We start from the raw sequence: 25,730 nt of genomic DNA, 5'->3' as shown, positions 1-25,730 counted from the left end.
CTGCTGTATGAAGCTCAGCTGAGTTGCGGTGTATGTGGTTTGACTTAAGTTAGAGAGATGTAAATACCAGAGGGGGACATTACGATTGACGCTAGATCTACTGAGGGTTTTTTAAAGCTAGCCAGCTTCAGTTACTGTGGCTTCCCGTTGCAGCTCATGCTTCATCCATACTACGACGGTGGATATTGCTCTAATTTTGAACACGCACAAATATTTGCTTAATAAAATATTGAATCAGTCGTTTTCGTCAAATGAAGTGGATGATGATGCAATCGTTGTGAGAGGGAGGGAATCTGATTTCATTGGTCCTCTTATATTTCTACCTCTGGATTTTATTGGTGTTACCAGAACACAGAAACCCCATATCCTTCACCCTATGCTCTGACTTCATTCTATCTGTCTCTTTGTCTGTTAACTCAAGAGTTTTGGTTAATGGCTCAGTCACAAGGGGCCATGCAGTTTCCTGGGTCCCAGTCCCGAGCCCTAGACTAAAAAAGCACTTTCAATGAACATTCTCCATTGAACATGAATCTTAGTACAGGAATAGGTGTGATCTGGGTCCAGGAAACCATCTCTAGATGATCTCACGACAACCAGCACCTCCTGATTATGGAAGCAGCGCCTTTGCACAAAGGTCCTGTTTCTCTTATAAAACTGATTTTATGTCTCCACTGTTTTCTTGTGGAAGATAAAGACTTTTGATTAGATGGCCAAGCTCTATAACAGTATAACTGTGGAACTACCCACATGCAGGCATCCATGTACTGAGCCTCACAGAAGATGCCTATAGATCACTAGATACAGCGGAAGTCTCTCTCACCGTTGGCCCGGCAGGGGGCCAGAACATACCTTGCTTGCTGCCTGGAAGGTGAAAGAATGTTCTGGAGAATTTGACAATCTGGCGAAAAGTAGCACAGCGCCAGTTTAGAAAGCAACAATGGCAGGGTGGAATTGTGCAGAGTGTGAAAACATGCTCTTTCTCACTCGCTTTCTCACGCTCACTTCCTCTCTCACACAATCTCTCCCTATCCTGATTTTGCATTCTCTCCCCCCTCCATCTCTGTGACATGCTGGGGTATCTGGGATATTTTTATTAAAGTGAGCGAGCGGTTGGGTTGACATTGCTCAGAGGGAGCCGGCGAGGCTAAATGTTTGAGGGACGCAACATGAACCACCTGTTTTACACACAAACAACTACTTACTTATCCTAACTCTGGCCTGGAATGTATGCAACAGTATTGGATGTGACTCTCTTATGTGTGTATATGTGAGCATGCATGTGTACATGTACACTGAGTATGCCAAATATTAGGAACATGCTCCTAATATCAAGTATCACCCCCTTTTTGCCCTCAGAACAGCTTCTATTTGTTGGGGCATGGACATTTCTACAAGATGTCGAAAGTGTTCCAAAGGAATGCTGGCCAATGTGGACCAATGCTTCGTACGGTAGTCACAAGTTGGCTGGATGTCCTTTGGGTGGTGGACCATTCGTCATAGACACAGGAAACTGTTGAGCGTAAAAAATCCAGCAGTTCTTCACACAAATCGGTGCGCCTGGCACCTACTACCATACCACATTCAAAGGCACTTAAATATTTTGTCTTGCCCATTCACCTCCTGAATGGCACATACATGGTCAGTCTATGTCATGGAAAGAGCAGGTGTTCTTAATGTTTTTTATACTCAGTATATATGTCTGTGTGGGCATGCGCGTGTGTGTGTGTGCGTGCATGCTTTCATGTGCATGTGTGTGTGGAGGCTGAGCAACAGGGATGAGGGGTAGAATTGGGTTGAGAGGCTCTGGTAATTGTTAAACCAAATAATCCTGGAATGATCGGCTAGTTCCCCCTCTTAGAGGGGAGCTGATGCCCATGCCACATTCACGGAGAGTGCAAAATTCTTTATCCCATACAGAAGTTCAAGTTGCTGTTCTATATGGTGACAGGGGGTGACTGTGTGGAGTGGAAAGTTCTCAATTGTCCGACGCCCTAATTGAGGTTAAGCTGAAACTGTATACCATAATCCAGGTATGAAACTACAGCCTGGTTGCGTATGCTGGTTGGTACACACTGCAATCTCAGCTTCAGGTTTTAATGAAGAAGAAACGTAAACTAACGCTTCAACGGAACTGCGTTAGTGTGTGGTGAGCTAAAGAACACACAGTGGGTGACACGCACGCACACACACACACACACACACACACACACACACACACACACACACACACACACCCATATTCCATGAATACACATACATAGATCTGAAAGATTCATATGAAGCATAACAGCAAGACTTACAGTCTAAAAGTCAACTCTAGTTCCTTAGGGCACTGTACATTCTCCAGTCATGGAACTCCAATTAGTGCCTGTTTGGTACCATATCTCTCTAGAACACTGTTAGGTCAGCAGAGCACTAGCGGTGGTTTGGTACCATATCTCTCTAGAACACTGTTAGGTCAGCAGAGCACTAGCGGTGGTTTGGTACCATATCTCTCGGTTTGGTACCTATCTCTCTAGAACACTGTTAGGTCAGCAGAGCACTAGCGGTGGTTTGGTACCACATCTCTCGGTTTGGTACCATATCTCTCTAGAACACTGTTAGGTCAGCAGAGCACTAGCGGTGGTTTGGTACCATATCTTTGGTACCATATCTCTCTAGAACACTGTTAGGTCAGCAGAGCACTAGCGGTGGTTTGGTACCATATCTCTCGGTTTGGTACCATATCTCTCTAGAACACTGTTAGGTCAGCAGAGCACTAGCGGTGGTTTGGTACCACATCTCTCGGTTTGGTACCCTATCTCTCTAGAACACTGTTAGGTCAGCAGAGCACTAGCGGTGGTTTGGTACCATATCTCTCTAGAACACCGTTAGGTCAGCAGAGCACTAGCGGTGGTTTGGGACCGTGTCTCTCTAGAACACCGTTAGGTCAGCAGAGCACTAGCGGTGGTTTGGTACCATATCTCTCTAGAACACCGTTAGGTCAGCAGAGCACTAGCGGTGGTTTGGGACCGTGTCTCTCTAGAACACCGTTAGGTCAGCAGAGCACTAGCGGTGGTTTGGGACCATGTCTCTAGAACACCGTTAGGTCAGCAGAGCCCTAGCGGTGGTTTGGTAAAGTATCATGCTTCACTACATGTTATTGTTGGGCCGCTGTGGGTTTGTTTGGTAATTCAAGGTGTTATTTTTGGACTCTGGCTGCCTTTGTTAGCCATCTTTCCAGAGCTACCCATAGCTACAGTGAGTGTCTGCAATGAGAATGCACAAAGACTGCTTTATTGAAGAGATAGGATAAAACACGTTTGGCTATGCTAGTGATACTATCGGGGAATGCCAACCAAATCAGATAGTTACACGCCGACGTGGTGCCAGAGAAGAAGAACAAATAAGTCCGACAATGAGAGATTTCTCAGAGTTTCTGCCAGATTCCGGGCAGGCGTCCAGCCATAGATACGCACACCCACCCACACACACACACACACACACACACACACACACACACACACACACACACTGGCCTCCCTACCCCAGAGTGTGTCTCTGTTCTGGTGATTGCCTTCGTTGGTTTCCAGGGGATGTTTCTCCTGGCCAACTCTCCATGCCTCTTGTGGATCTCCAAGAATTCTCTGGTCGAGCTCCCTCTCTCTCTCTCTCTCGCTCTCTTTACTATGTGTGTCTGTGTTTGTGTGTTAAAGCAATGAATTCAGAGAGCCCTATCAATACCCTGTGCTCTGTTCTCCCAACTCTTTTCCCCAATTTACACTCCTTCATTCAGAGAGAAATATATATATGTTTTATTATCTGTGGAACAGGTTGCTTTGGTGATGTTAATGTTTATATGGAGGAGAGCTAGAAGAGTCACATCCCAATGGCTCTGTCGTGTGCAGTTGAGCAGGATCATTTTGTTTTGCCTCTAACTTAGCTCTTCGGTTTCCTTCCAACCTGGGATAGGTGAATGGTCCAAAGAGAGTGGCGGAAGTTATGAAGGGGACCATCAGTCAGTCATACATTATGGCTGCGTTTACACAGGCAACCCAATTCTGATCTTGTTGCCACTAATTGGCCTTTTGACCAATCAGATCAGATCAGCCAATAAGGGCTGCCTGTGTAAACGTAGCTTATGCGACCTGTCATGATGTTATCAAGAGAGAAAGGAGTACTGGGGATAGACTACAGTGTAGCGTAGCCTCTTGGTATTGAGGTTTAATGTATGGATCTGTAAAAAAATATCTTCTCTTTTTTCATCTTGTCTTCTCCACCCCCCCTTCCCCTCATTCTCTCCCTCTCTCTGTGTCATGTATCTGGATGGAAGTTGTTAAGACTGGAATAACTTTCCTTTCATTGTATCGTGTGCCTGGTGAATCTAGACCCACTCATGCACCACTAATAGTTATTCTTCCTGGCACAGAACGTTGCGTTCCTGGTATCCAACTCCATTCTTGACTCATTCAAAGGCAGGCTCCCCTGTTATGACTACTGGGATACATTTGTTTTAACACCCAACCTCAGCTAAAGTAAAGCCCCAACCTGAACCTGTTCCATGAATGGCCTTCTCTGCTGCAGAACTCTGGTTTTTGGTCATGCTGAAATCTAGCTGAAGGTTTGAAGTGGAATGCATGTATGGGTGGTTTGTGGAGGGGATTGGGGAGAGGACATCTGTTTTGCGTGTGTTAGAGACACAGCCAGAGATGTGAGTCAAGACAGGATACTCCTGATCAGTGGATAGAAGGCTTTGATCAGAGGCAGAACACAGAGCTGAGCACAGCTCTGAGCCAAAAAAATGTTTATTTTTAAAAACAGCAACGAATATACCTTGATATAAGCTTGTAATATCTTATGTTTCACCGAGTTTTGGCTGAGCGACGACATGAATAACATACAGCTGGTAGGTTATACACTGTAGCGGCAGGATAGAACAGCAGCCTCTGGTAAGACAAGGGGTGGTGATCTATGTGTGTTTGTAAACAACAGTTGGTGCATGATATCTAAGGAAGTTTCGAGGTTTTGCTCGCCTGAGGTAGAGTTTCTCATGATAAGCTGTAGACCACACTATTTACCAAGAGAGTTTCATCTATATTCTTTGTAGCTGTCTATTTACCACCACAAACCGATGCTGGCACTAAGACTGCACTCAATGAGCACTATACGGCCATAAGCAAACAGGAAGACGCTCATCCAGAGGCGTCGTTCCTAGTGGCCTGGGACTTTAATGCAGGGAAACTTAAATCCACTTTACCTAATTTCTACCAGCATGTTAAATGTGCAACTAGAGGGAATCAAGCTCTAGACCACCTCTACTCCACACACAGAGTGGCATACAAAGCTCTCACTCACCCTCCATTTGTCAAATTTTATCATAATTCTATCCGCCTGATTCCTGCTTACAGGCAAAAACTAAAGCAGGAAGCATCAGTGACTCGGTCAATAAAAAAGTGGTCAGATGAAGCAGATGCTAAGCTACAGGACTGTTTTGCTAGCACAGACTGTAATATGTTCCGGGATTCCTCTGATGGGATTGAGGAGTACACCACATCAGTCACTGGCTTCATCAATAAGTGCATTGATGATGTCGTCCCCACAGTGACTGTACGTACATACCCCAACCAGTAGCCGTGGATTACAGGCAACATCCACATCCAACATGAGTTAAAGGGTAGGCTGCCGCTTTCAAGGAGTGGGACTCTAACCCGGAAGCTTATAAAAAAATCTCGCTATGCCCTCAGACGAACCATCAAACAGGCAAAGCGTCAATACAGAACTAAGATCATTCTACACCCATTCTGACGCTCGTCGGATGTGGCACAGCTTGCAAACTGTTACAGACTACTAAGGACTATTACAGACTGCACAACCGCGAGCTGCCCAGTGACACAAGTCTACCAGATTAGCTAAATTACTTCTATGCTCGCTTCGAGGCAAGTAACACTGAAACATGCATGAGAGAATCAGCTGTTCCGGATGACTATGTAATCACGCTCTCCGTAGTCAATGTGAGTAAGACCTTTAAACAGGTCAACATTCACAAGGCCACAGAGCCAGATGGATTACCAAGACGTGTACTCCCGAGCGTGCGCTGACCAACTGGCAAGTGTCTTCACTGACATTTTCAACCTCTCCCTGTCTGAGTCTGTAATACCAACATGTTTCAAGCAGACCACAATAGACCCTGTGCACAAGAACACTAAGATAACCTGCCTAAATGACTACAGACCGTAGCACTCACATCTGTAGCCATGAAGTGCTTTGAAAGGCTGCTCATGGCTCAACACCATTATCCCAGAAATCCTAGACCCACTCCAATTTGCGCACCGCCCAAACAGATCCACAGATGTTGCAATCTTTACAGCACTCCACACTGCCCTTTCCCATCTAGACAAAAGGAACACCTATGTGAGAATGCTATTCATTGACTACAGCTCAGTGTTCAACATTGTAGTGCCCTCAACGCTCATCACTAAGCTAAGGACCCTGGGACTAAACACCTCCCTCTGCAACTGGATCCTGGACTTCCTGACGGGCCGCCTCCAGGTGGTAAGGGTAGGTAAACAACACATCCGCCACACTGATCCTCAACACGGGGGCCCCTCAGGGGTGCGTGCTCAGCTCCTTCAGCCCCTGTTCACTCATGACTGCATGGACTGATAGTTAGACTCCAACACTATCATTATGTTTGCCGATTACACAACAGTGGTAGGCCTGATCACCGACAACGATGAGACAGCCTATAGGGATTAGGTCAGAGACCTGGCCGTGTGGTGCCAGGATAACAACCTCTCCCTCAACGTGATCAAAACAAAGGAGATGATTGTGGACTATTCCCCCTCAAGAGACTGAAAAGATTTGGCATGGGTCCTCAGCTTTTTTTGCAGTATTACTTAGGGACCTTGTTGCATACAGGATGCATGTTTTGGTATATTTGTATTCTTCTTTTCACTCTCTCACTTAGGTCATTACAATGTTTGTCGATCCATCCTCAGTTTCCTCCCATTACAGCCATTGAACTCCGTAGCTGTTTTAAAATCCCCTATATCCTCGGGGTGACATCTCTGAGCAGTTTCATTCCAGTCCTGTTTCATTCCAGTTCAGGATTGGAATGTATCATCAAACTGTATCTTTGATGTGTCTGGGTGGTTTAATACGTCATCCACAGCATAATTATTAACTTGACCATGCTCAAATAGATATTCAATGTCTGATTTGTTATTGTTGCCCATCTATCAATCTCTGCCCTTTTTATGAGGCTTTCGAAAAGCTCCCAGGTCTTTGTAATTGAATCTGTGCTTGAAATTCAATGCTTGACTGAGGGACTTTACAGATGCTATATGTATTGGGGACAGAGGAAGGGGTAGTCATTAAAAAAAAACTATTTCACACAGAGTGCATGTAAATTATTATTTGATTGGTTAAGACACATTTCACTCCTGAACTTATTAAAGATTGCCTAATCAAAGGGGATGAATACTTATGCTATATTACTTAACTATATTTTATTTATTTATTATTCAAATGTACTATAATTGTTTTTAATTTGTAAAAATGCGTTGATTTTATTTTGTGTAGATCAATGACACAAAAAAAACACAATTAAATCTATTTTAAAACCCTTTTGTAATGTAACAAAATGTGAAGAAATCCAAGTGGGGTGAATACTTCTGATACCCACTGTATATCCATAAGAACAGTACAGTGTGATATCCTACCATGAAGAAAGACAGTGATGGGTTAGACAGACAGACAGACAGAGATGGGTTAGACAGACGGACAAAGCACAGTCAGTGTCAAGTGACTCAGCTGGGTTTGATGTTGTTGACTCAAGAGGCCTCTCTCTCGGCCCAGACTCACGGACTACATACTAAAGTGAACCAGATGATGGAGATTTGTGTGTGTGTGCGTGTACACGTCCGTGCGTGTGTGAATGTGTTTGTGTGTATGTGTGTGTGATATTCTACCTGCTTGTACCATCCCAGGCTTCACTCCAAACCTCTATCCCTGTAAACGGTATTACTGCTAACGCCAACCAGCTGTGATGTAGACTGACAGACTGACTAAATCTCTTCTCTGTAAAGAAGATACCTACATACCTTGTGGAGTAAAACAGCTTTGACTTGAGTTGTGTTGTTTGTACTTTGATTGATAAAGAATAATACATACTGTATAAACAGTACACACATTTTAAACATGACAGCACAATAAAGTCAGATACTTATTTCCATTTGATTTATTTAACTCGGCAAGTCAGTTAAGAACACATTCTTACACTGGGACAATTGTGCATCGTCCTATGGGACTCCCAATCACGGCCAGTTGTGATACAGCCTGGAAGCGAACCAGGGTCTGTAGTGACACCTCTAGCACTGAAATGCAGTGCCTTAGACCACTGCGCCACTCGGGAGCCCATTGTGGTTATTAAGGTGCGTGGTGCAGAAACATCCATACTGTTAAGTGTTGTGTTTTGCTTTGTCTCAGAGCCCTATACTAGGAATCAGGTTTGAGCATTTACAGAGGTAACTTTGGTCAACTTTGAGTTCAACTCGGGATAACCGGTACCATGAAAGTGACTCACCTTTTAGCCAGTTTAATCTCTATGGGAATGAATCCTTCAGAACTAATCTGCTCCCAGGCAGGCTAACGCAAGGCTAACTCCATTTATCCTGAATCTGAGCTGGGAGTTGAGGAACAATGAAATCAGATTTCCTCCCTCATAAAGATTGCGTCATCCTTCCCCTTCATTTGAGGACGACTGATTAAATATTTTATTCATCAAATGTTTTTTTGTGTGTTAAAAATAGTCATGTTAAAATACCTACCACATTACACATTTAGCAATGACAGAATGCATTTAAAACTTCACATAAAGTAAAACTTGTGTATACAATGACTTAATACAATTATTTTATCGAAAGAAGTGGGAAAAAAGGTGCTTGTGCAATGATAAGCACACCAAAGCACAACAAAGACGACATTAAGGATAAGTAATAACATGAAGACAGCACTTGTAAAAGCGTATTTGACACAATAGCCTGCTGAAATGGCAAGATAACTTTTTTTCATTTTGATTTGGACATAAATGAAAATGGGGCACTGACTCGCCCATGGATTGATGTTTCAGCATTGTTTCAATAAAGAGTTCAGCGTTCGACTAGCCATGTGCAACATGCACCCGCAGTTACAAGCCTCCTAGAATTACTGCCAGGTGGACAAGTGATATCAAATCAAAATCAAATCAAACTTTATTTGTCACATGCGCCGAATACAACAAGTGTAGACCTTACCGTGAAATGCTTACTTAGAAGCCCTTAACCAACATTGCAGTTCAAGAAAATATTTACCAAATAAACTAAAGTAGAAATTATAAAAAGTAACACAATAAAATAACAATAACGAGGCTACATACAAGTCAGTGTGTGAGAGTACAGGCTAGTTGAGGTAATTTGTACATGTAGGTAGTGGTGACGTGATTATGCATAGATAATAAACAGCGAGTAGCAGCAGTGTACAAAACAAATGGTGGTGGGAGGGGTCAATGTAAATAGTCCGGTGGACATTTGATTAATTGTTCAGCAGTCTTATGACTTGGGGGTAGAAGCTGCTAAGGAGCCTTTTGGTCCTAGACTTGGTGCTCCAGTACCGCCTGCCGTGCGGTTGCAGAGAAAACCGTCTATGACTTGGGTGACTGGAGTCTCTAACAATTTTATGGGCTTTCCTCTGACACCGCCTATTATATAGGTCCTGGATGGCAGGAAGCTTGGCCCTAGTGTTGTACTGGGCCATATGCACTACCCTCTGTAGCGCCTTATGGTCAGATGCCCAGAAGTTGCCATACCAGGCAGTGATGCAACCAACTCGATGGTGCAGCTGTATAACTTTTTGAGGATCTGGGGACCCATGCCAAACAGTCTCCTAAGGGGGAAAATGTTTTGTCGTGCCCTCTTCACGACTGTCTTGGTGGGTTTGGACCATGATAGTTCGTTGGTGATGTGGACACCAAGGATCTTAAAACTCTCGACCCGCTCCACTACAGCCTGTCAATGTTCGGCCCACCTTTTTCTGTAGTCCACGATCAGCTCCTCACATTGAGGGAGAGGTTGTTGTCCTGGCACCACACTGCCAGTTCTCTGACCTCCTCCCTATAGGCTGTCTCATCGTTATTGGTGATCAGGCCTACCACTTGTATCATCAGCAAACTTAATAATGGTGTTGGAGTCGTGTTTGGCCATGCAGTCGTGGGTGAACAGGGAGTACAGGATGGGACTAAGTACACACCCCTGAGGGGCCCCAGTGTTGAGGATCAGCAAGTTATTGCCTACCCTTACCACCTGGGGGTGGCCCGTCAGGAAGTCCAGGATCCAGTTGCAGAGGGAGGTATTTAGTCCCAGGGTCCTTAGCTTAATGATGAGCTTTGTGGGCACTATGGTGTTGAACGCTGAGCTGTAGTCAATGAACAGCATTCTCACATAGGTGTTCCTTTTGTCTAGGTGGGAAAGGGCAGTGTGGAGTGCGATTGAGATTGCGTCAGTTGGGGTGGTATGTGAATTGGAGTGAGTCTAGGGTATCCGGGAGGATGCTGTTGATGTGAGCCATGACCATCGTAGTATGGATGAAGCCTGAGCTGGAATGTGAAGCTAACTGAAGCTGGCTGTCTTTAGAAAAGCCTGAGTAGATCTAGCTTACTTCATAGTATACACCTCCGGTTAGGTCATGATGATGTGAAATTGAATTAGCTCATTTGTTGTTATCTTCATTCAGTCAGTCTTCAGCATGTTCATTCAGTCTTATCTAACTACGTGTGGAATGTTCTGTAATGCCACAGAAATGTCATCTTGTATCAACATTTATAAGATTATTGTCTCTGAACATTTCACAACATTTTAAAAACATTCTGAGAAAATGTTCTGATCCAAAATATAGTGTTGCAACAATAGGACAAAGCTGGTGCATGGGCCTGCATCAGGACTCTTGTTAAAGAGATACCTACTCTCAGGGATCATCTCAATGGATGGATTATCTGTCATCTACTATCAACCTGTATGAGGTGATGCATGAAAAAATGAAATAATTGATCTCTTTTTTCTTTTGGTGATATCTCAGGCTAGCCCAGGTGGCGATGTGGGTGAGACTCTGGAGGACCTCCAGCAGCAGAACCAGCTCCAGAGCTTGGCATCATCCAACCCATCCTCTCAGAGACCCCGACGCCGTGGCTGGTCCCAGGGGGTTCTGCCCAAACCAGAACCAGAGGAGGACCCAGAACCCTTCATCCTGGACCTCAGGAACTTCCCTGAGCTGGCCAACGCAGACCTGGGATCTCACAACCCTAATATACAGGTAGGTTTTCACAACCCTAATGAATAGGCAGGTTTACACAACCCTAACATACAGGTAGGAGAGGACACATAATGAAATATTACACTATGTATTATATAGTACACTACATGACCAAATGTATGTGGACACCTGCCCATCAAACGTCTATTTTTAAAATCATGGGCATTAATATGAAGATGGTCCCCCCCTTTGCTGCTATAACAGCCTCCACTCTTCTGGGATGGCCTTCCACTAAATGTTGGAACATTGCTGCGGGGACTTGCTTCCATTCAGCCACAAGAGCATTAGTGAGGTTGGGCACTGGTGTTGGGCGATTAGGCCTGACTCACATTCGGCGTTCCAATTCATACCAAAGGTGTTTGATGGGGTTGAGTTCACGGCTCTGAGCAGGCCAGTCAAGTTCTTCCACACCGATCTCGACAAATCATTTCAGTATGGACCTTGCTTTGTGCACAGGGGCATTGTCATGCTGAAAGCGGAAAGGGCCTTCCTCAAACTGTTGCCAAAAAGTTGGAGGCATAGAATCGTCTAGAATGTCATTGCATGCTGTGGCGTTAAGATTTCCCTTCACAGGAACTAAGGGGCCTAGCCTAAACCATGAAATACATCCCCAGACAATTATTCCTCCTCCACCAAACTGCTCCAGAGTCCAATGGCGGAAAGCTTTATAACACTCCAGCCAACGCTTCGCATTGCGCATGGTGATCTTAGGCTTGTGTGCGGCTGCTCGGCCATGGAAACCCTTTTCATGAAGCTCCCAACGAACAGTTATTGTGCTGATGTTGCTTTCAGAGGCAGTTTGGAACTCGGTAGTGAGTGTTGCAACCGAGGACAGATGATTTTTCTACGCGCTACGTGCTTCAGCCCTCGGCGGTCCTGTTCTGTGAGCTTGTGTGGCCTACCACATCGTGGCTGAGCCGTTGGTTCACCTAGATGATTCCATATCACAATAGCAGCACTTACAGTTGACCGGGGCAACTCTAGCAGGGCAGAGTTGACGGTGCCACATTGAGTCACTGAGCTCTTCAGTAAGGCCATTCTACTGCCAATGTTTGTCTATGGAGATTTCATGACTGTGTGCTCAATTATATACACTCAATTCGTCAACAATGTGTGTGGCTGAATAGCTGAATCCACTACGTTGAAGGGGTGTCCACATACTTTTGTATATAGAGTGTATCTCTGGAGCTCTTCTGTTTAGTACATTAGAATATATCACACATGTTATGGTTGTATGGGCTTAGTAGAGTTTCCAGTATTGCTTACATCCATCCAATGTTCCTTTCAGATCTACCAGTAGTGTTATCGGATCTACTGTTAGTGTAGAGTGAAGAATTGAATAAAAGGAAGCTATTGAAGAGCATTGGGATGAAGTCTGTATCTTTATATTCATGATCAATTGGAAGGAAGCTTATTGTAATAATGTTACTATCTAACCGTTGTCTCAATGACCCCAAAGCTTTATAGTACCCTATCGCTCTGGCGTAGGGAAGGACAACTGTCACAGCAAAGATTTCAGGATGTTTTTAATGATACTATGTACAGGATTACCGTAAGCCTAACACACACACACATGCACACACACACACACACACACACACACACATGCACACACACACACACACACACACACACACACACACATGCACACACACACACACACACACACACACACACACACACACACACACACACACACACACACACACACACACACACACACACACACAGCGCTGCATATATGCATCATTATTGTTGACAGCCAATTTATTCAGCGACAAACTTTTGCACCTGGTTTTGCAATCCAGTCTGTATAAAGTGTGAGCCATGCCAAAGCCTGGTTGACAGCTAATTCTCACGGGGCTGCGTGTTAGAGTAATTTAGAAGCATAATGACTTAAGGTTAACAGAAAACGACTGAGGTACCAGATTGCTGGATTGAGTGCTTTCAGTAAATGTTAGCTGATGGGTAACAATGGATGGTTGGAAAAGTGTTGATAGTATCAAACTGTGCCTGCCCTGGAGGCAACTAGCAGAACGTAGCTCATCAAATTATTGTATCCAAGGGATGGTACAAGGTATGGTACACTCTTAGAAAAAATGGGTTCCCAAAGGGTTCTTTGGCAGTCCCCATAGGAGAACCCTTTTTGGTTCCAGGTAGAATTTTCGGGGGGTTCCAGTTATAACTCTTTTGGGTTCAATGTAGAACACTCTCTGGAAAGGGTTATACATGTAACTCAAAAGGGTTCTTCAGAGGGTTCTCCTATGGGGACAGCCGAAGAACCCTTTTAGGTTCTAGATAGCACCTTTTTTTTCTTAGAGTGTACCATGTTTTGATCCGGCATGAAAAACACTTAATTACTCATGTTCTTCGTAACCGAGTAAGTTAAGAAGGAAACATTTACTGAGCGGGGCAAGGAAGTTAATTTCTTTAAAGTGGGCTGAATCCTGACTAGACACCCATGCACAAAACTCAGACTTCTGTGAACATCATGCATTGATGTCTATGAGGATTTGCACAAAATTCAAGTTCCCTAGTTAGGCCTGGGTAAAAGGCAGTATTTAATAGGTTTAGAGACTGTATTCCTCTAGTGGTGTTTCAAATCTGATCGCTGCTACTGTTCCAAACACACTGTGAACCACTGGCCAACAGTAGAGTTTATAAGACTCTCTGTTTTCCTTGCATTTCATTTAGTTGATCATTTATCCCTTGAATTACTTTCTTGCTATTATTGTAAGAGGCTGCAGGGACTCCAGAATAAGAAGGGAGGTGGGGCGTTTGCTCTAAAGCTTATTGTATCACCCCAACACACACGTGAATGCACACACACGCATGTACACACACGCATGTACACACACACGCACGCACACACACACGCGCGCGCGCGCACACGCACACACATACACTGACTCCCCCTCCCATCTTTCTTCACAGCTGTTTTGAGTCGGAGCGGCCTCTTAAATTTCTCCATGCGAGACCTTTACAGTGGGGTGCTTCAAGTCTGCCATGATGCTCAAACATCTGCATGGGGTTTAGGGAGAGAGCAGAGAAAACAGCCAAATCTAAGGGGTGAGAGGTCACCGCATTATTTTATTATTTTAACAAGCACTTTTTAACATGCTCTCCAAGCGCAGCAGATCTTGATTATCTCAAAAGTGCTTTTTTATACAGAAGTATGAAGAAAAAAACGTTCATTTTATTTTTAGTGTTATTGCAGAGGGTTTATGTGTGCAAGTGGATTTGAAAGGAAATTAAGTTAGACTTTGGGGAAAAACTGACACAAGAGAAGCCCAGGTATCCAGAAATTGAAAGAGCCTCGTTATTATAACAAGGAAAATGTGTTCTTGATCCAAGTGGGATTGGGCCATCCTTTAGTCTATAGGAACCAGACAAAGCTATTTGGTTTTATAAGTCTTTCTTTGGGAGCCAGCCGCTAATATCCTTGGTTGCTTTAGTGGGCTTTTTACCTTGTTATCACGTCGGCTGGAATTCATTGGTTTTGACTGTGGAGGGTCATAGCGTGACGAACTGAGTGAACCGTACCAAACTGTACTGGCACACTATGGGGAATAGAATACAACAATAGAGTAGATTTGAATAGAACCAAATGCGTCCGATATATAAATAATGGTGTTTAAAATATTTTTGTCTTCCAATACACATGCGCACAAACACTCGTCCCTCTTGCTATCATCGTTGACAAATTAACAACAATCTGCATAGTACAATCTCCTGATTGACAATACACAGGAAATATTTTACTGGAGTGGCTTAGTTCCCTATGGTTTGTCTGGGGCATTAATACTGGAAGTGCCTGTCCTTCAGATCCATGGTTATGTATGAGTCACAGCCTATAATGGGTCATAGTTAGGCCTAATACACTTCCTCCACTTACCGCTCAGACAGGGAGAAGGAAATAGAGCTCAGCTTCAATGTGCAGAGGTCTTATACAGTACAGTACACTACAGTCCAACTTCACCCCGCTGACAACTAGCAAGAGCCATACAGTGAGCTGGCTATGTCCTCTCTTTGCCCCTTGGAATCATGCAGGCTTGTAATGATGCAACAGTGTGTCATGTCCTACTACTTCGCTTATTGGTTTTTAAATCAAGCATTGTCATATTTTGATATATGAATCTTCCTTGACTTGTTGGTCTACTGACAATGATTGTCAGCAGAGAGTGAGGTAGAGACAGAGAGAGACACAGAGAGAGAGACAGAGAGAGAATGAGATGATGTTAAGGGTCTGACAGGCATAAGACTAGTAGCCATGACTCACCATCCTAATCTGTGTCTTTAGCCAGTGGGTTGTCTTTATAAACACTTGTAGCAGCCATCAGATGGTAACTACTAGCAGAAGCATAAACAACCATGCCTTTGTCTGGACCTGCAGGCTCGTGGCAGTCTATCAGTCTATCCCCTATCCCTCTATCTTGCTCCCTCCATCTCTAGCTATCCCTCCCTCTCCACCACCACACACCCTTATCCCACACCTCACTCCTTCCACCCCTCCCCTACTTCACCTCGCTTCTCTATCCTGCTTTCTCCATATACACCTCCCTTTACAACCCCACTCTAAGTATCTCTCCCGTCATCCCTTTTCACTCTTCCACTCTGTTCTCTACCTCCCTTCATCACATACTACCCCAACCACCTTCCTTACCTTCTCCCTTCATCACACATACCTGGACACACTGTCTACAAACCTACCTACACACCCTCAGTACCCTGGTTGGTTCATCCCAAGAATCTAGTGGGTTCAGATAGGACATCAGACTGGCACCAAGACAACAGGGCTGGGACAGAACAGACCATGTTGTTTGACGGGGGTGGAAGGGGGTTGTTTATTTTTCTTTCCAATGTTGCACATCTGGGGCTGAGCCTGATGCTGTAAATGTTAGGTTGTTTACAGTAGAAGCAGTAATGTTAGTATATAGAATGGTAATGGACAGTGGTTGAGCAAGGAGTTTTCCCTGAACACGTAGCCTGACTATGGAAACATTTACATTTCAGCAGACGCTCTTATCCAGAGCGACTTACAGTAGTGAGGGGATACATTTCATACGGGTCCCCTGCGGGAATCAAACCCACAACACTGGTGTTGCAAGCGCCATGCTCTTCCAACTGAGCTACAGGGAAGTACCTCTGGTCTCTAGTTGTTATTGCTGGTATAACTAGGACCCAGAGTTTTTCCCGGTGAGGTCATGTCAGGAAAAGCACCTGGTCCTAGTCATATTTTCACCAGGAAGTACATATCACATACAGTACTGGAAGGGTTTTTCCACTATCCCCATAGTTTCTTTAACCTCTGTTGCATTCTCTTCCTACCGTTACTAGCCTGCCTTCGATTGCTGTGACTACAGTTACAGAAGCAGTTTTGTGGCCAGTGTATGTGTTATCAGTATTACTCTACAGTCATGGCTGTTTTACTATCATCTGGGAAAGTACTGTGTGTTCAATAATTGCTAGCCATCAATCGCACCAGAGTCTGTGACACCCTGGCTGTGACCCAAATGGCACCCTACTCCCTATATAGTGCATTACTATCAGTCCTGGTCAAAAGTAGTGCACTATATAGGGAATAGTGTGCCATTTAGGATGCAGCCTGTAAGACTCCATAAGATTACACAAGCAATTGTGTTGAATGTTACTCTTGGCAACAGCTTCGGTCCAGAGGCAATTTACTCTATGATTTTGTTGCAATTTGCTGAGGATAATTATGAAGTGTGAAATCACACCCTCAATTCCCAGTTGTAGAAAGGTTAACTTTTATAAAGGTTTCACATTATTCAGTTGTGATTACACAGAATGCAATATTCTATACATGAAAGGAGGACTGGAGACCTGGGAAAGATTTTGCTACTCGTATTATCACTTGAATTAGTATTTAATTAGTACACACATGTTGAGAAGGGTGCAGAAACCATGTGTGTTTGGCATTGGCATGTTGTTCAAGGCAATGAAAAAAGTATTTAATTTGAAACCTAAAAGATCTCTTTCATAGTGTATTTGCTCTCTCTCTCTCTCTCTCTCTCTCTGTATGTCTCTCTCTGTCTCTTGTTCTCTCTTGCCTCCCCCCTCTCCTCCAGGTGACCATCGAGGTGGTGGAGGACCCACAGACAGAGATGGAGATGGACCTGGCCAAGGAGGGGGGGGAGGGGGGCCGCAACGACTGGTCCCTGTCATCGGAGGAGTGGCTGGGCCACAAGAAGCTGTTCTGGCCTCTGTTCTGGGAGTACCCAGACCAGGCTGAGAGCGGGCCTGGCAGCAGGGCCAGCCTAGAGGAACAGGAGCAGCCCACAGGGGACTATAACTACAACCCTGAGGAGCAGGAACCTGTGCTTAGTGGGACCGGGGGACTGGGGTGGGGACAGGCGTGGGGGTGGGGGGTGGCTGGGGCAGCCGCTGGAGCAGCAACAAGGGATGGGACTCCAAGGAGAACTACGGTATGTTTTTTATGATTAAATGTTTTTGTTCTTGTAATTATCACAAAATTATAGATAAAGAAGGAACAATTCAGCAGAATCAAGTTACAATGGGTGTTTCTCAATATGCATACTACCGTGCTCCACGCTCTCATGCATTCTACGAGGACGTTCCCTTGAGTATGTTCTTTTGAGGATGAGAGTATGGAAAACGCATAAAACATTACATTTGACAAGCACTCGAACTCCCCGGACCCATATGGGCTTGCATCTGCACACACTACAGTGGGTATTGTAGGGAGGTAAACATGCCAAAATGAACATAGAATCTATTTATTAACGTATCAAGATCAAATACGTATGAGATGTGAATGGGCAACATGTCATTCTGAAGCCAGAGTTTATTTTCTCTCACTTCAGCTCAAACAATGGCTATTGATTTCAATAAATGTTGCATCGTGTTTTACATGGTTGCATCATAATTCTGTGCATACTTTCTATTGCGGCTTGCATCGATGTATGCTTCAAAATTTATACAAACAGAGTATGCATCCGAGAAGTGCCCTCCGAGCTCCATTTGACATTGATTTGGACTCCTACCCCTCCGTGTTCCAATTTGCGGAACATCCAATGTGTACCATTGTGTAGCACCACCACCTGCCTGGACGATGCACTGCAAATAACATCCTCTTAAAAAGACACCTTTTTAAAACGCCCCACAGGAAGCAGAAGTTTTGGCCCTTCAGTTTCTTCGACAATGATTAGATAAGGTTTCTAAGAGAATGTATGGCTTGTGTATTGTTACTGTACCTTTCTATTGTAGAAGAGGGTTCCTCATGTTTGTTTGGTGTCCCTGATCTGATCACAGATCTGAGAGAGGGCTGGTGTTTGTGTATGGTTCGGGGGTCAGTGGTCAGGGCATGTATGTGGCGAGCTGTCTGAGATGTTTTTGTCCTGACAGTTTCCTCCACGAGGCTCAGAGACAGCAATACTACGGGCCTCCGTCCCCCACTGTCTCCGTCCCCCACTGTCTCTCCTTTTCTCCCCCCGCCTTACCCTCTGTTCCTCCGACATGATTTATGATTCGAGGCTGTTCAATCAAGGTCCGCTACATAAACATGTCAACTCCCTCCCTCCCTCCCTCGCCCCCCCCTCCCTCCCTCCCTCCCTCCCTGAGGCTCTCTTCCAAACCCTCCCTCCCTCCCTCCCTGAGGCTCTCTTCCAAACCCTCCCTCCCTCCCTGAGGCTCTCTTCCAAACTCTCCCTCCCTCACCTCTATGATGCCTATCAGTTGTAAACAGCCAGCCAGGAAGAGGGAGGAACAGGACTTGGCCTGTTTCGGTGTACTGTGTTCACCTTGGATAAAGTCATGTTCATGGCATGAAAGATGATTGCATTGTTGGATGTTTAGGCCTACTGTCTAATGGGGAGACAATTAGAGGTGTTTGTTGACATCCTAGAAATTCAGCTTTACGTTCCAAGAACTTAAAGATTTAGAGATAACTTACTGTAAACTTGATATTGTATACTGTAAGGCCTGTAGGTTAGCCTCTTTAGAAATGCTGCTTTTGATGGTCATTATGTCCCATTATAAGACATCCAAGAAGGTTGATCTTTATAGTGAAAACTGCCCAAGACATGCTCTTACAGACTTGATGTCTGCTACTCTGTATAGTCTTTCCTTATCCTCTCCATTCCCTTCCAGGGATAACTGTATCTAACTATTTTAATATGTGGCTCATACTGAAATAAAATGGCCAAAATAGAATGATTACACTAGTGAAGTCACAGTGCTGTATGCAATGAAGACGGTAGGAACATTTTCAGGAAGACCTTAATTCGCCTCCAGTAGTTATAATCTGTGTGAACCTTGAACTCTCCTTGTCAACCCTCAAGCTCATTCATTAAGCCCTCTGGAAAGAGCTTCAGTTCTTGGCTCTGGCTCTGTGTTCCAGGTTTTTGGTTGGTTGTTTTAGTGTTCTCTCTCGCTCTCTGACAGTAGCAGTTAGCCACCAGACTAGCTAACAGCTCTCTAATGCTGTTAACCTGATCAGTAGGCAGTCACCTCTAAGTGAGACCAGTCAGCCCACAGTGCTACGGCTCTGCTTTGTCTGTTGCGCTCTGCCAAAAGAGCTCTGATAGATTATTACTATTACTATTCGCATAGGGGGTGGGGGGGGTGGAGACATGTTGTCTAGTTGGGGGAATGGGATGGGATGGGAGGTTGGGGGTGGGGGTGGAGGCCCACATCTTTTTGGTTTTCTATTATTTATTATTCAACTCTATGTATTTCTTAATGTTATTTTGAGTGGTAGCCTAAGGGTACAGGTTTTATAAACTTCTCATTTGAAATGTATGGTAATGTACCCTAAAAAAAACGATTAAAAAAAATATCACACAAAAAAAATATTTAAAGACATGATTAAAGATAAGGTAGAGTACAGGTCAGATAATAACAGCGGGAAAGATAAAACTAGTGGGCTGGAGAGATCAAATTGAAAGGGGGAGAAAGAAAGAGATGGAGAGCATGAGGGCAGGCTCAGGGAGGAACTGAGAGAGCGAACGCTCGACCGTCAGTCCATTGTGTGTGTCCTTTGAAGTTGACACTGGTTCTTGGGATTGAGCAGTCATTTGAACCTCTGCTGGGCTGAGTCTCAGGGTAATGGTGGCATGGTGTCTCCTCACAACCCCCTGGCCAAACAACTAATATTTATTTGTGATCATTTAGACTGAAGAGAGGGGGGAGCACAGGCATTTAGGGGGGTGGAGGAGGGGGGGCAGGAGTTGTCAAATCAAATCCAATTTTATTTTATTTTATTTATCCAATTTTTTTTCACATACACATATTTAGCAGATGTTATTGCGGGTGTAGTGAAATTCTTGTGTTCCCGAGCTCCAACAGTGTAGTAGTATCTAACAATTCACAACAATACACATTCATCTAAAAGTAAAAGAATGGAATTAATAAATAAATAAATATTACAATGATCAATGTCAGAATGGCATTGACTAAAATACACTAGAATACAGTACATATGAAATAAGTAAAGCAGTATGTAAACATTATTAAAGTGACCAGTGATTCCATGTCTGTTTTGTTGAGGGGCAATTGGGGCCCTCTTTTTAATGCCAAGCTTAATTTACTCTTTCCTTCCCCAAAATCACTGAGATTAGACTATGGCACAGGAGAGAATGGCTGCCGTTTTACAGTCTCCTAATCAATTGTGCTATTGTGTGTGTTTTGTCGAGTTATTTCTAAATGATTGTGTACGTAATGTTTCTGCCGCCGTCTCTTATGACCGAAAAGAGCTTCTAGAAATCAGGACAGCGATTACTCACCTCGTATTGAATTTCTTTAACGAGTCGGGCAAGAGGGATTTACTCCAGACACCCGACAAGGCCCTCATCCCCGTCTTTCGCAGGAGAAAGCGACAGAGATTTCGAGGACGAAGGTCAGGGTGCCTTGTAAGGATCTGGTGGTGAGTGGGTAATTTGCCTTTACCATCGGTCCCATTAGCCAACGTACAATTATTGGATAATAAAATAGACTAACAACAAGCACGTATATCCTACCAACAGGACATTAAAAACTGTAATATCTTATGTTTCACTAAGTCGTGGTTGAACGGCGACATGAATAACATACAGCTGGCGGGTTATACACTGTATCGGCAGGATAGAACAGTAGCCTCTGGTAAGACAAGGGGTGACGGTCTATGTATATTTGTAAACAACAGCTGGTGAACGATATCTAAGGAAGTCTAGAGGTTTTTAGAGTATGGAAAATGCTCATCCAGAGGCGGCACTCCTAGTGGCCTGGGACTTTAATGCAGGGAAATTTACCAGCATGTTAAATGTGCATTTCTACAGGCATGTTAAATGTGCAACCAAAAAAAACTCTAGACCACCTTTCCTCCACACACAAATATGACCATAATTCTATCCTCCTGATTCTTGCTTACAAGCAAAAACTAAAGTAGGAAGTACCGGTGACTCGGTCAATAAAAAGTGGTCAGAATTTAAGCTACAGGACTGTTTTGCTAGCACAGAGGGCCTTGTAGGGATTCCTCCAAAGGCATTGAGTACACCACCGATGGTATTGAGTACATCAGTCACTGGCTTCATCAATAAGTGCATCGATGACGTCGTCCCCACAGTGACTGTACGTACATACCCCAACCAGAAGGATTACAGGCAACATCCCCACTGAGCTAAAGGGTAGAGCTGCTGCTTTCAAGGAGCGGGACTCTAACCCGGAAGCTTTTAAGAAATCCCGCTATTCCCTCCAACGAAACATCAAACAGGCAACGCATCAATACAGGACCAAGATCAAATCGTACTACACCAGCTCCAACACTCATCGGATTTGGCAGGGCTTGCAAACTATTACAGACTACTAAGGAAAGCACGTGCTGCCCATTGGGCCTTGTAGCCTACCAGAGCTAAATTACTTCTATGCTCGCTTCGATGCAAGTAACACTGAAACATGCACAAGAGAATCAGCTGTTCCGGACGACTGTGTGATCACACTCTCCATAGCCAATGTGAGTAAGACCTTTAAATAGGTCAACATTCACAAGGCTGCAGGGCCAGATGGATTACCAGGACGTTTACCAGGGGCTGTAGTGGAGCAGGTTGAGATGTTCAAGTTCCTTGGTGTCCACATCACCAACAAACTATCATGGTCCAAACACACCAAGACAGTCGTGAGGAGTGCACGACAAAGCCTATTTCCCCTCAGGAGACTGAAAAGATTCGGCATGGGTCCTCAGATGTTCAAAAGGTTCTACAGCTGCACCATCGAGAGCATCCTGACTGGTTGCATCACTGCCTGGTATGGCAACTGCTCGGCCTCCCACTGCAAGGCACTACAGAGGGTGGTGCGTACGGCCCAGTACATCACCGGGGCCAAGCTCCCTGCCATGTATACCAGGCGGTGTCAGAGGAAGGCCCTAACCATTGTCAAAGAATCCAGCCACCCTACTCATAGACTGTTCTCTCTGCTACTGCACATCAAGCGGTACCAGAGCGTCAAATCTAGGTCCAAAAGACTTCTGAACAGCTAATCAAATCGCTACCCAGACTATTTGCGTTGCCCCCCCTCTTTTACGCTGCTGCTATTCTCTGTTTATTATCTATGCATAGTCACTTTAACTCTACCTACATGCACATATTACATCAAATACCTCAACTAACCGGTGCCCCCGCACATTGACTCTGTACCTGTACCCCCTGTATTTATTTTTTACTTAACATGTTTTTTCTTATAACTGCATTGTTGGTTATGGGCTTGTAAGTAAGTATTTCACTGTAAGGTCTATACCTTTTGTATTTGGCGCATGTGACCAATTCAATTTGATTTGATGTGTATCCTCCTCCCCCCAAAAAAACATTATATTCCTCTCTCGCTCTGTTAACCCAGCATGCTTTGAGAGTGCTTGTGGTGTTGTTGTGTGGTCAGGTCTTCCAACTAGCCCTTAGCAAGTGATTACAGTCTTACCACTGCAATGATGTCAACACACACACACACACACACACTTCTAGATCTGTTAGATCACACCCACTTCCACCATCTTCATGTGGGCTCTGCTTATGCTAATAAGCAGTTACATTTGTATACTCAGTGCTGCACATCAAACTGACTCCTAAATTACTTTATGTTGTGCAAGTCATGAAATGGCCATCTAAATGCGTACACAGTACTTAGTGCCAGTGATGGAAAAAGTACCCAATTCTCATACTTGAGTAAAAGTCAAGATACTTTAATAGAAAATGACTAAAAGTGAAAGTTATCCAGTAAAATACTACTAGAGTAAAAGTCTAAAAGTATTTGGTTTGAAATATACTTCAGTATCAAAAGTAAATGTAATTGCTAAAATATACTTAAGGATCAAAAGTAAAAGTACAAGTGTAAATCATTTTAAATTCCTTATATTAAGCAAACCAGACAGCATCATTTTCTTGTTTATTTTAATTTACGGACAGCCAGGGGCAGGCTCCAACACCCAGACATCATTTACAAACGAAGCATGTGTTTAGTGAGTAAGTCACATCAGAGGCGGTAGGGATAACCAGGGATGTTCTCTTGATAAGTGTGTGAATTTGCTCATTTTTCTGTCCTGCTTAGCATTCAAAATGTAACAAGTACTTTTGGGTGTCAAGAAAAAATTATGGAGTTAAAAGTATTTCATTTTCTTTAGGAATGTAATGAAGTAAAAGTTTTTCCTTTATTACTTTCTAACCCTTCCACCCCTCCCCTAATTGGAGAAAAACTACTGAACAACAACTCTAAGGCTTATACATACAACAACTTCCGGCTTATACATACTATATACATTTTACGGGCACAGTCTATTTTACAATAGTTTAAAAATATATATATATAATTCTCCTGTCCTTCCTCTAACCTCGACCTCTCGCATCTGTTTCTTTCACAAAAGTTCTGACCCTATATACATTTTACGGAGACATTATGTTTTACATTAGTTATCTTGTTGTTATTAGTTATTATTATTAGTCCCACCCTTCAGCTCCATTCAACCCCTCCCGTCTATCTCTTAACACCCTCCATATTGGATTTCTATTTGCCATATACTGTATTTTTCAACTGGGCTGTGATGTGTCATAAAAGTTTTGAACCTTTCTATTCTCATAATTTCTACAGATTTTTGATAAAAGTATTATTATTTTATTCATCGATTGACTATAGCTGTGTTCGAATACTTCATATTTTGGCAAATTTAGTACAACATCCGGGAACTTTTGGCATACTAACTTTATCCATACCATAACCAATAAGCGTATGGTTAGTGCAGTTGATGCGAGAATTCGAACACAGTTTATGACTTTTTAGGTCACCCAGTAGTGCTATCTGCAGAGTTAGCTCCAGGTAAATGTTGCAATTATTCAGCCATTCCTGGACCTGTGACCAAAAACAAGCTACATATGGACAGTACCAAAATAAATGATCTAATGTCCTATTTATGATATAATTTACAAAGATTATACTTTTTTTTTTAAACATTTTATATATCTTTATTTTTTTTAAATCTATTAGTATATTTGACAATATTAGTTGTATTATTTGTTCTGTTTTTTTTTCTGGTGGATTAAATATAAATTGCAACCAACCTATGGCTTGTTTTAAAAATAGGGAGTTTGGGAGGTTATTTATTATAATCTCAATAAAGGGAAAAAGGGCATTCTTGAACATGGGGTGAGACATTGTTATTAATTTGCTAGAGAACCAGTTTGGATTTAAGTATGACTTTTGTATGACTGAACCCTTTAGTGATGGGTTTAGTGCTTTAATATTTAATCATTTCTATCCTCCAAATTCATGTTCATTATCATTGGGAGACCTTATTTGTTTATATTTGGCACTGTACATTTAAGGAACCCATAATGTATGTTATGTGCTCAGTTTTGTCACACAAATCCATCTTGTGTGTTGAGCAGAGGATGCATAAAAGAAAGAGAGCAAGAAAGGGAGAGTTGGAGGTGGGGTTTATTAAGAGAAAGAGACATGGAGAGAGGGATGACAAGGAGGAAGAGGGAGAAGGAAACAGAATGAAGGAGGGAAGAACAAGACGGGAAGAGAGACAGTGTGTGTGTGTGTGTGTGTGTGGGTGGGTGGGTGTGTGTGTGTGTGTGGCTACAGAGACTACAGAGCATTCCAGGATTAGTGTTAGTGAGTGGAGGAGTGCAGCATGTCACCCACACCTCTGTGTTGTTTGACTTGGCCAGCCAACATGAGAATGCTCCTTCAAGACACACACACACACACACACACAGACAGACACACACACACACACACTGTAGTCTGCCAACAGGAGAAGGCTCCATCTCATTCAACACCAGGCCCAGAGCTCACAATTAGCCCCAAACTAGCAACCAACGGCAACTAGCCAAAAACATATTAACTGCCGGAGAGGCAGCAGGACGCTAGATGAACTAATCTCCTTTTCTTCTCTCTCGCCTCCA

General features: G+C 43.7%; 1 protein-coding gene across 1 annotated transcript in view; it reads left to right on the top strand.

The window, feature by feature from the left end:
• ism2a (isthmin 2a) overlaps nucleotides 1–25,730 on the top strand; it is a 49,592-nt gene that overhangs the window by 11,879 nt on the left and 11,983 nt on the right. The window contains exons 2-4 of the mRNA XM_042330604.1: nucleotides 11,089–11,322; nucleotides 17,412–17,675; nucleotides 17,708–17,768. Of these exons, the coding sequence (XP_042186538.1) occupies nucleotides 11,089–11,322; nucleotides 17,412–17,675; nucleotides 17,708–17,768 (559 nt within the window). The remainder of the gene's footprint in view (nucleotides 1–11,088; nucleotides 11,323–17,411; nucleotides 17,676–17,707; nucleotides 17,769–25,730) is intronic.

This window comes from Oncorhynchus tshawytscha, linkage group LG11 (genome assembly GCF_018296145.1).
Source record: "Oncorhynchus tshawytscha isolate Ot180627B linkage group LG11, Otsh_v2.0, whole genome shotgun sequence".
Lineage (NCBI taxonomy): Eukaryota > Metazoa > Chordata > Actinopteri > Salmoniformes > Salmonidae > Oncorhynchus > Oncorhynchus tshawytscha.
The sequence above is the reverse complement of the archived record's forward strand: the minus strand, read 5'-3'. Positions and strand labels throughout refer to the sequence as shown.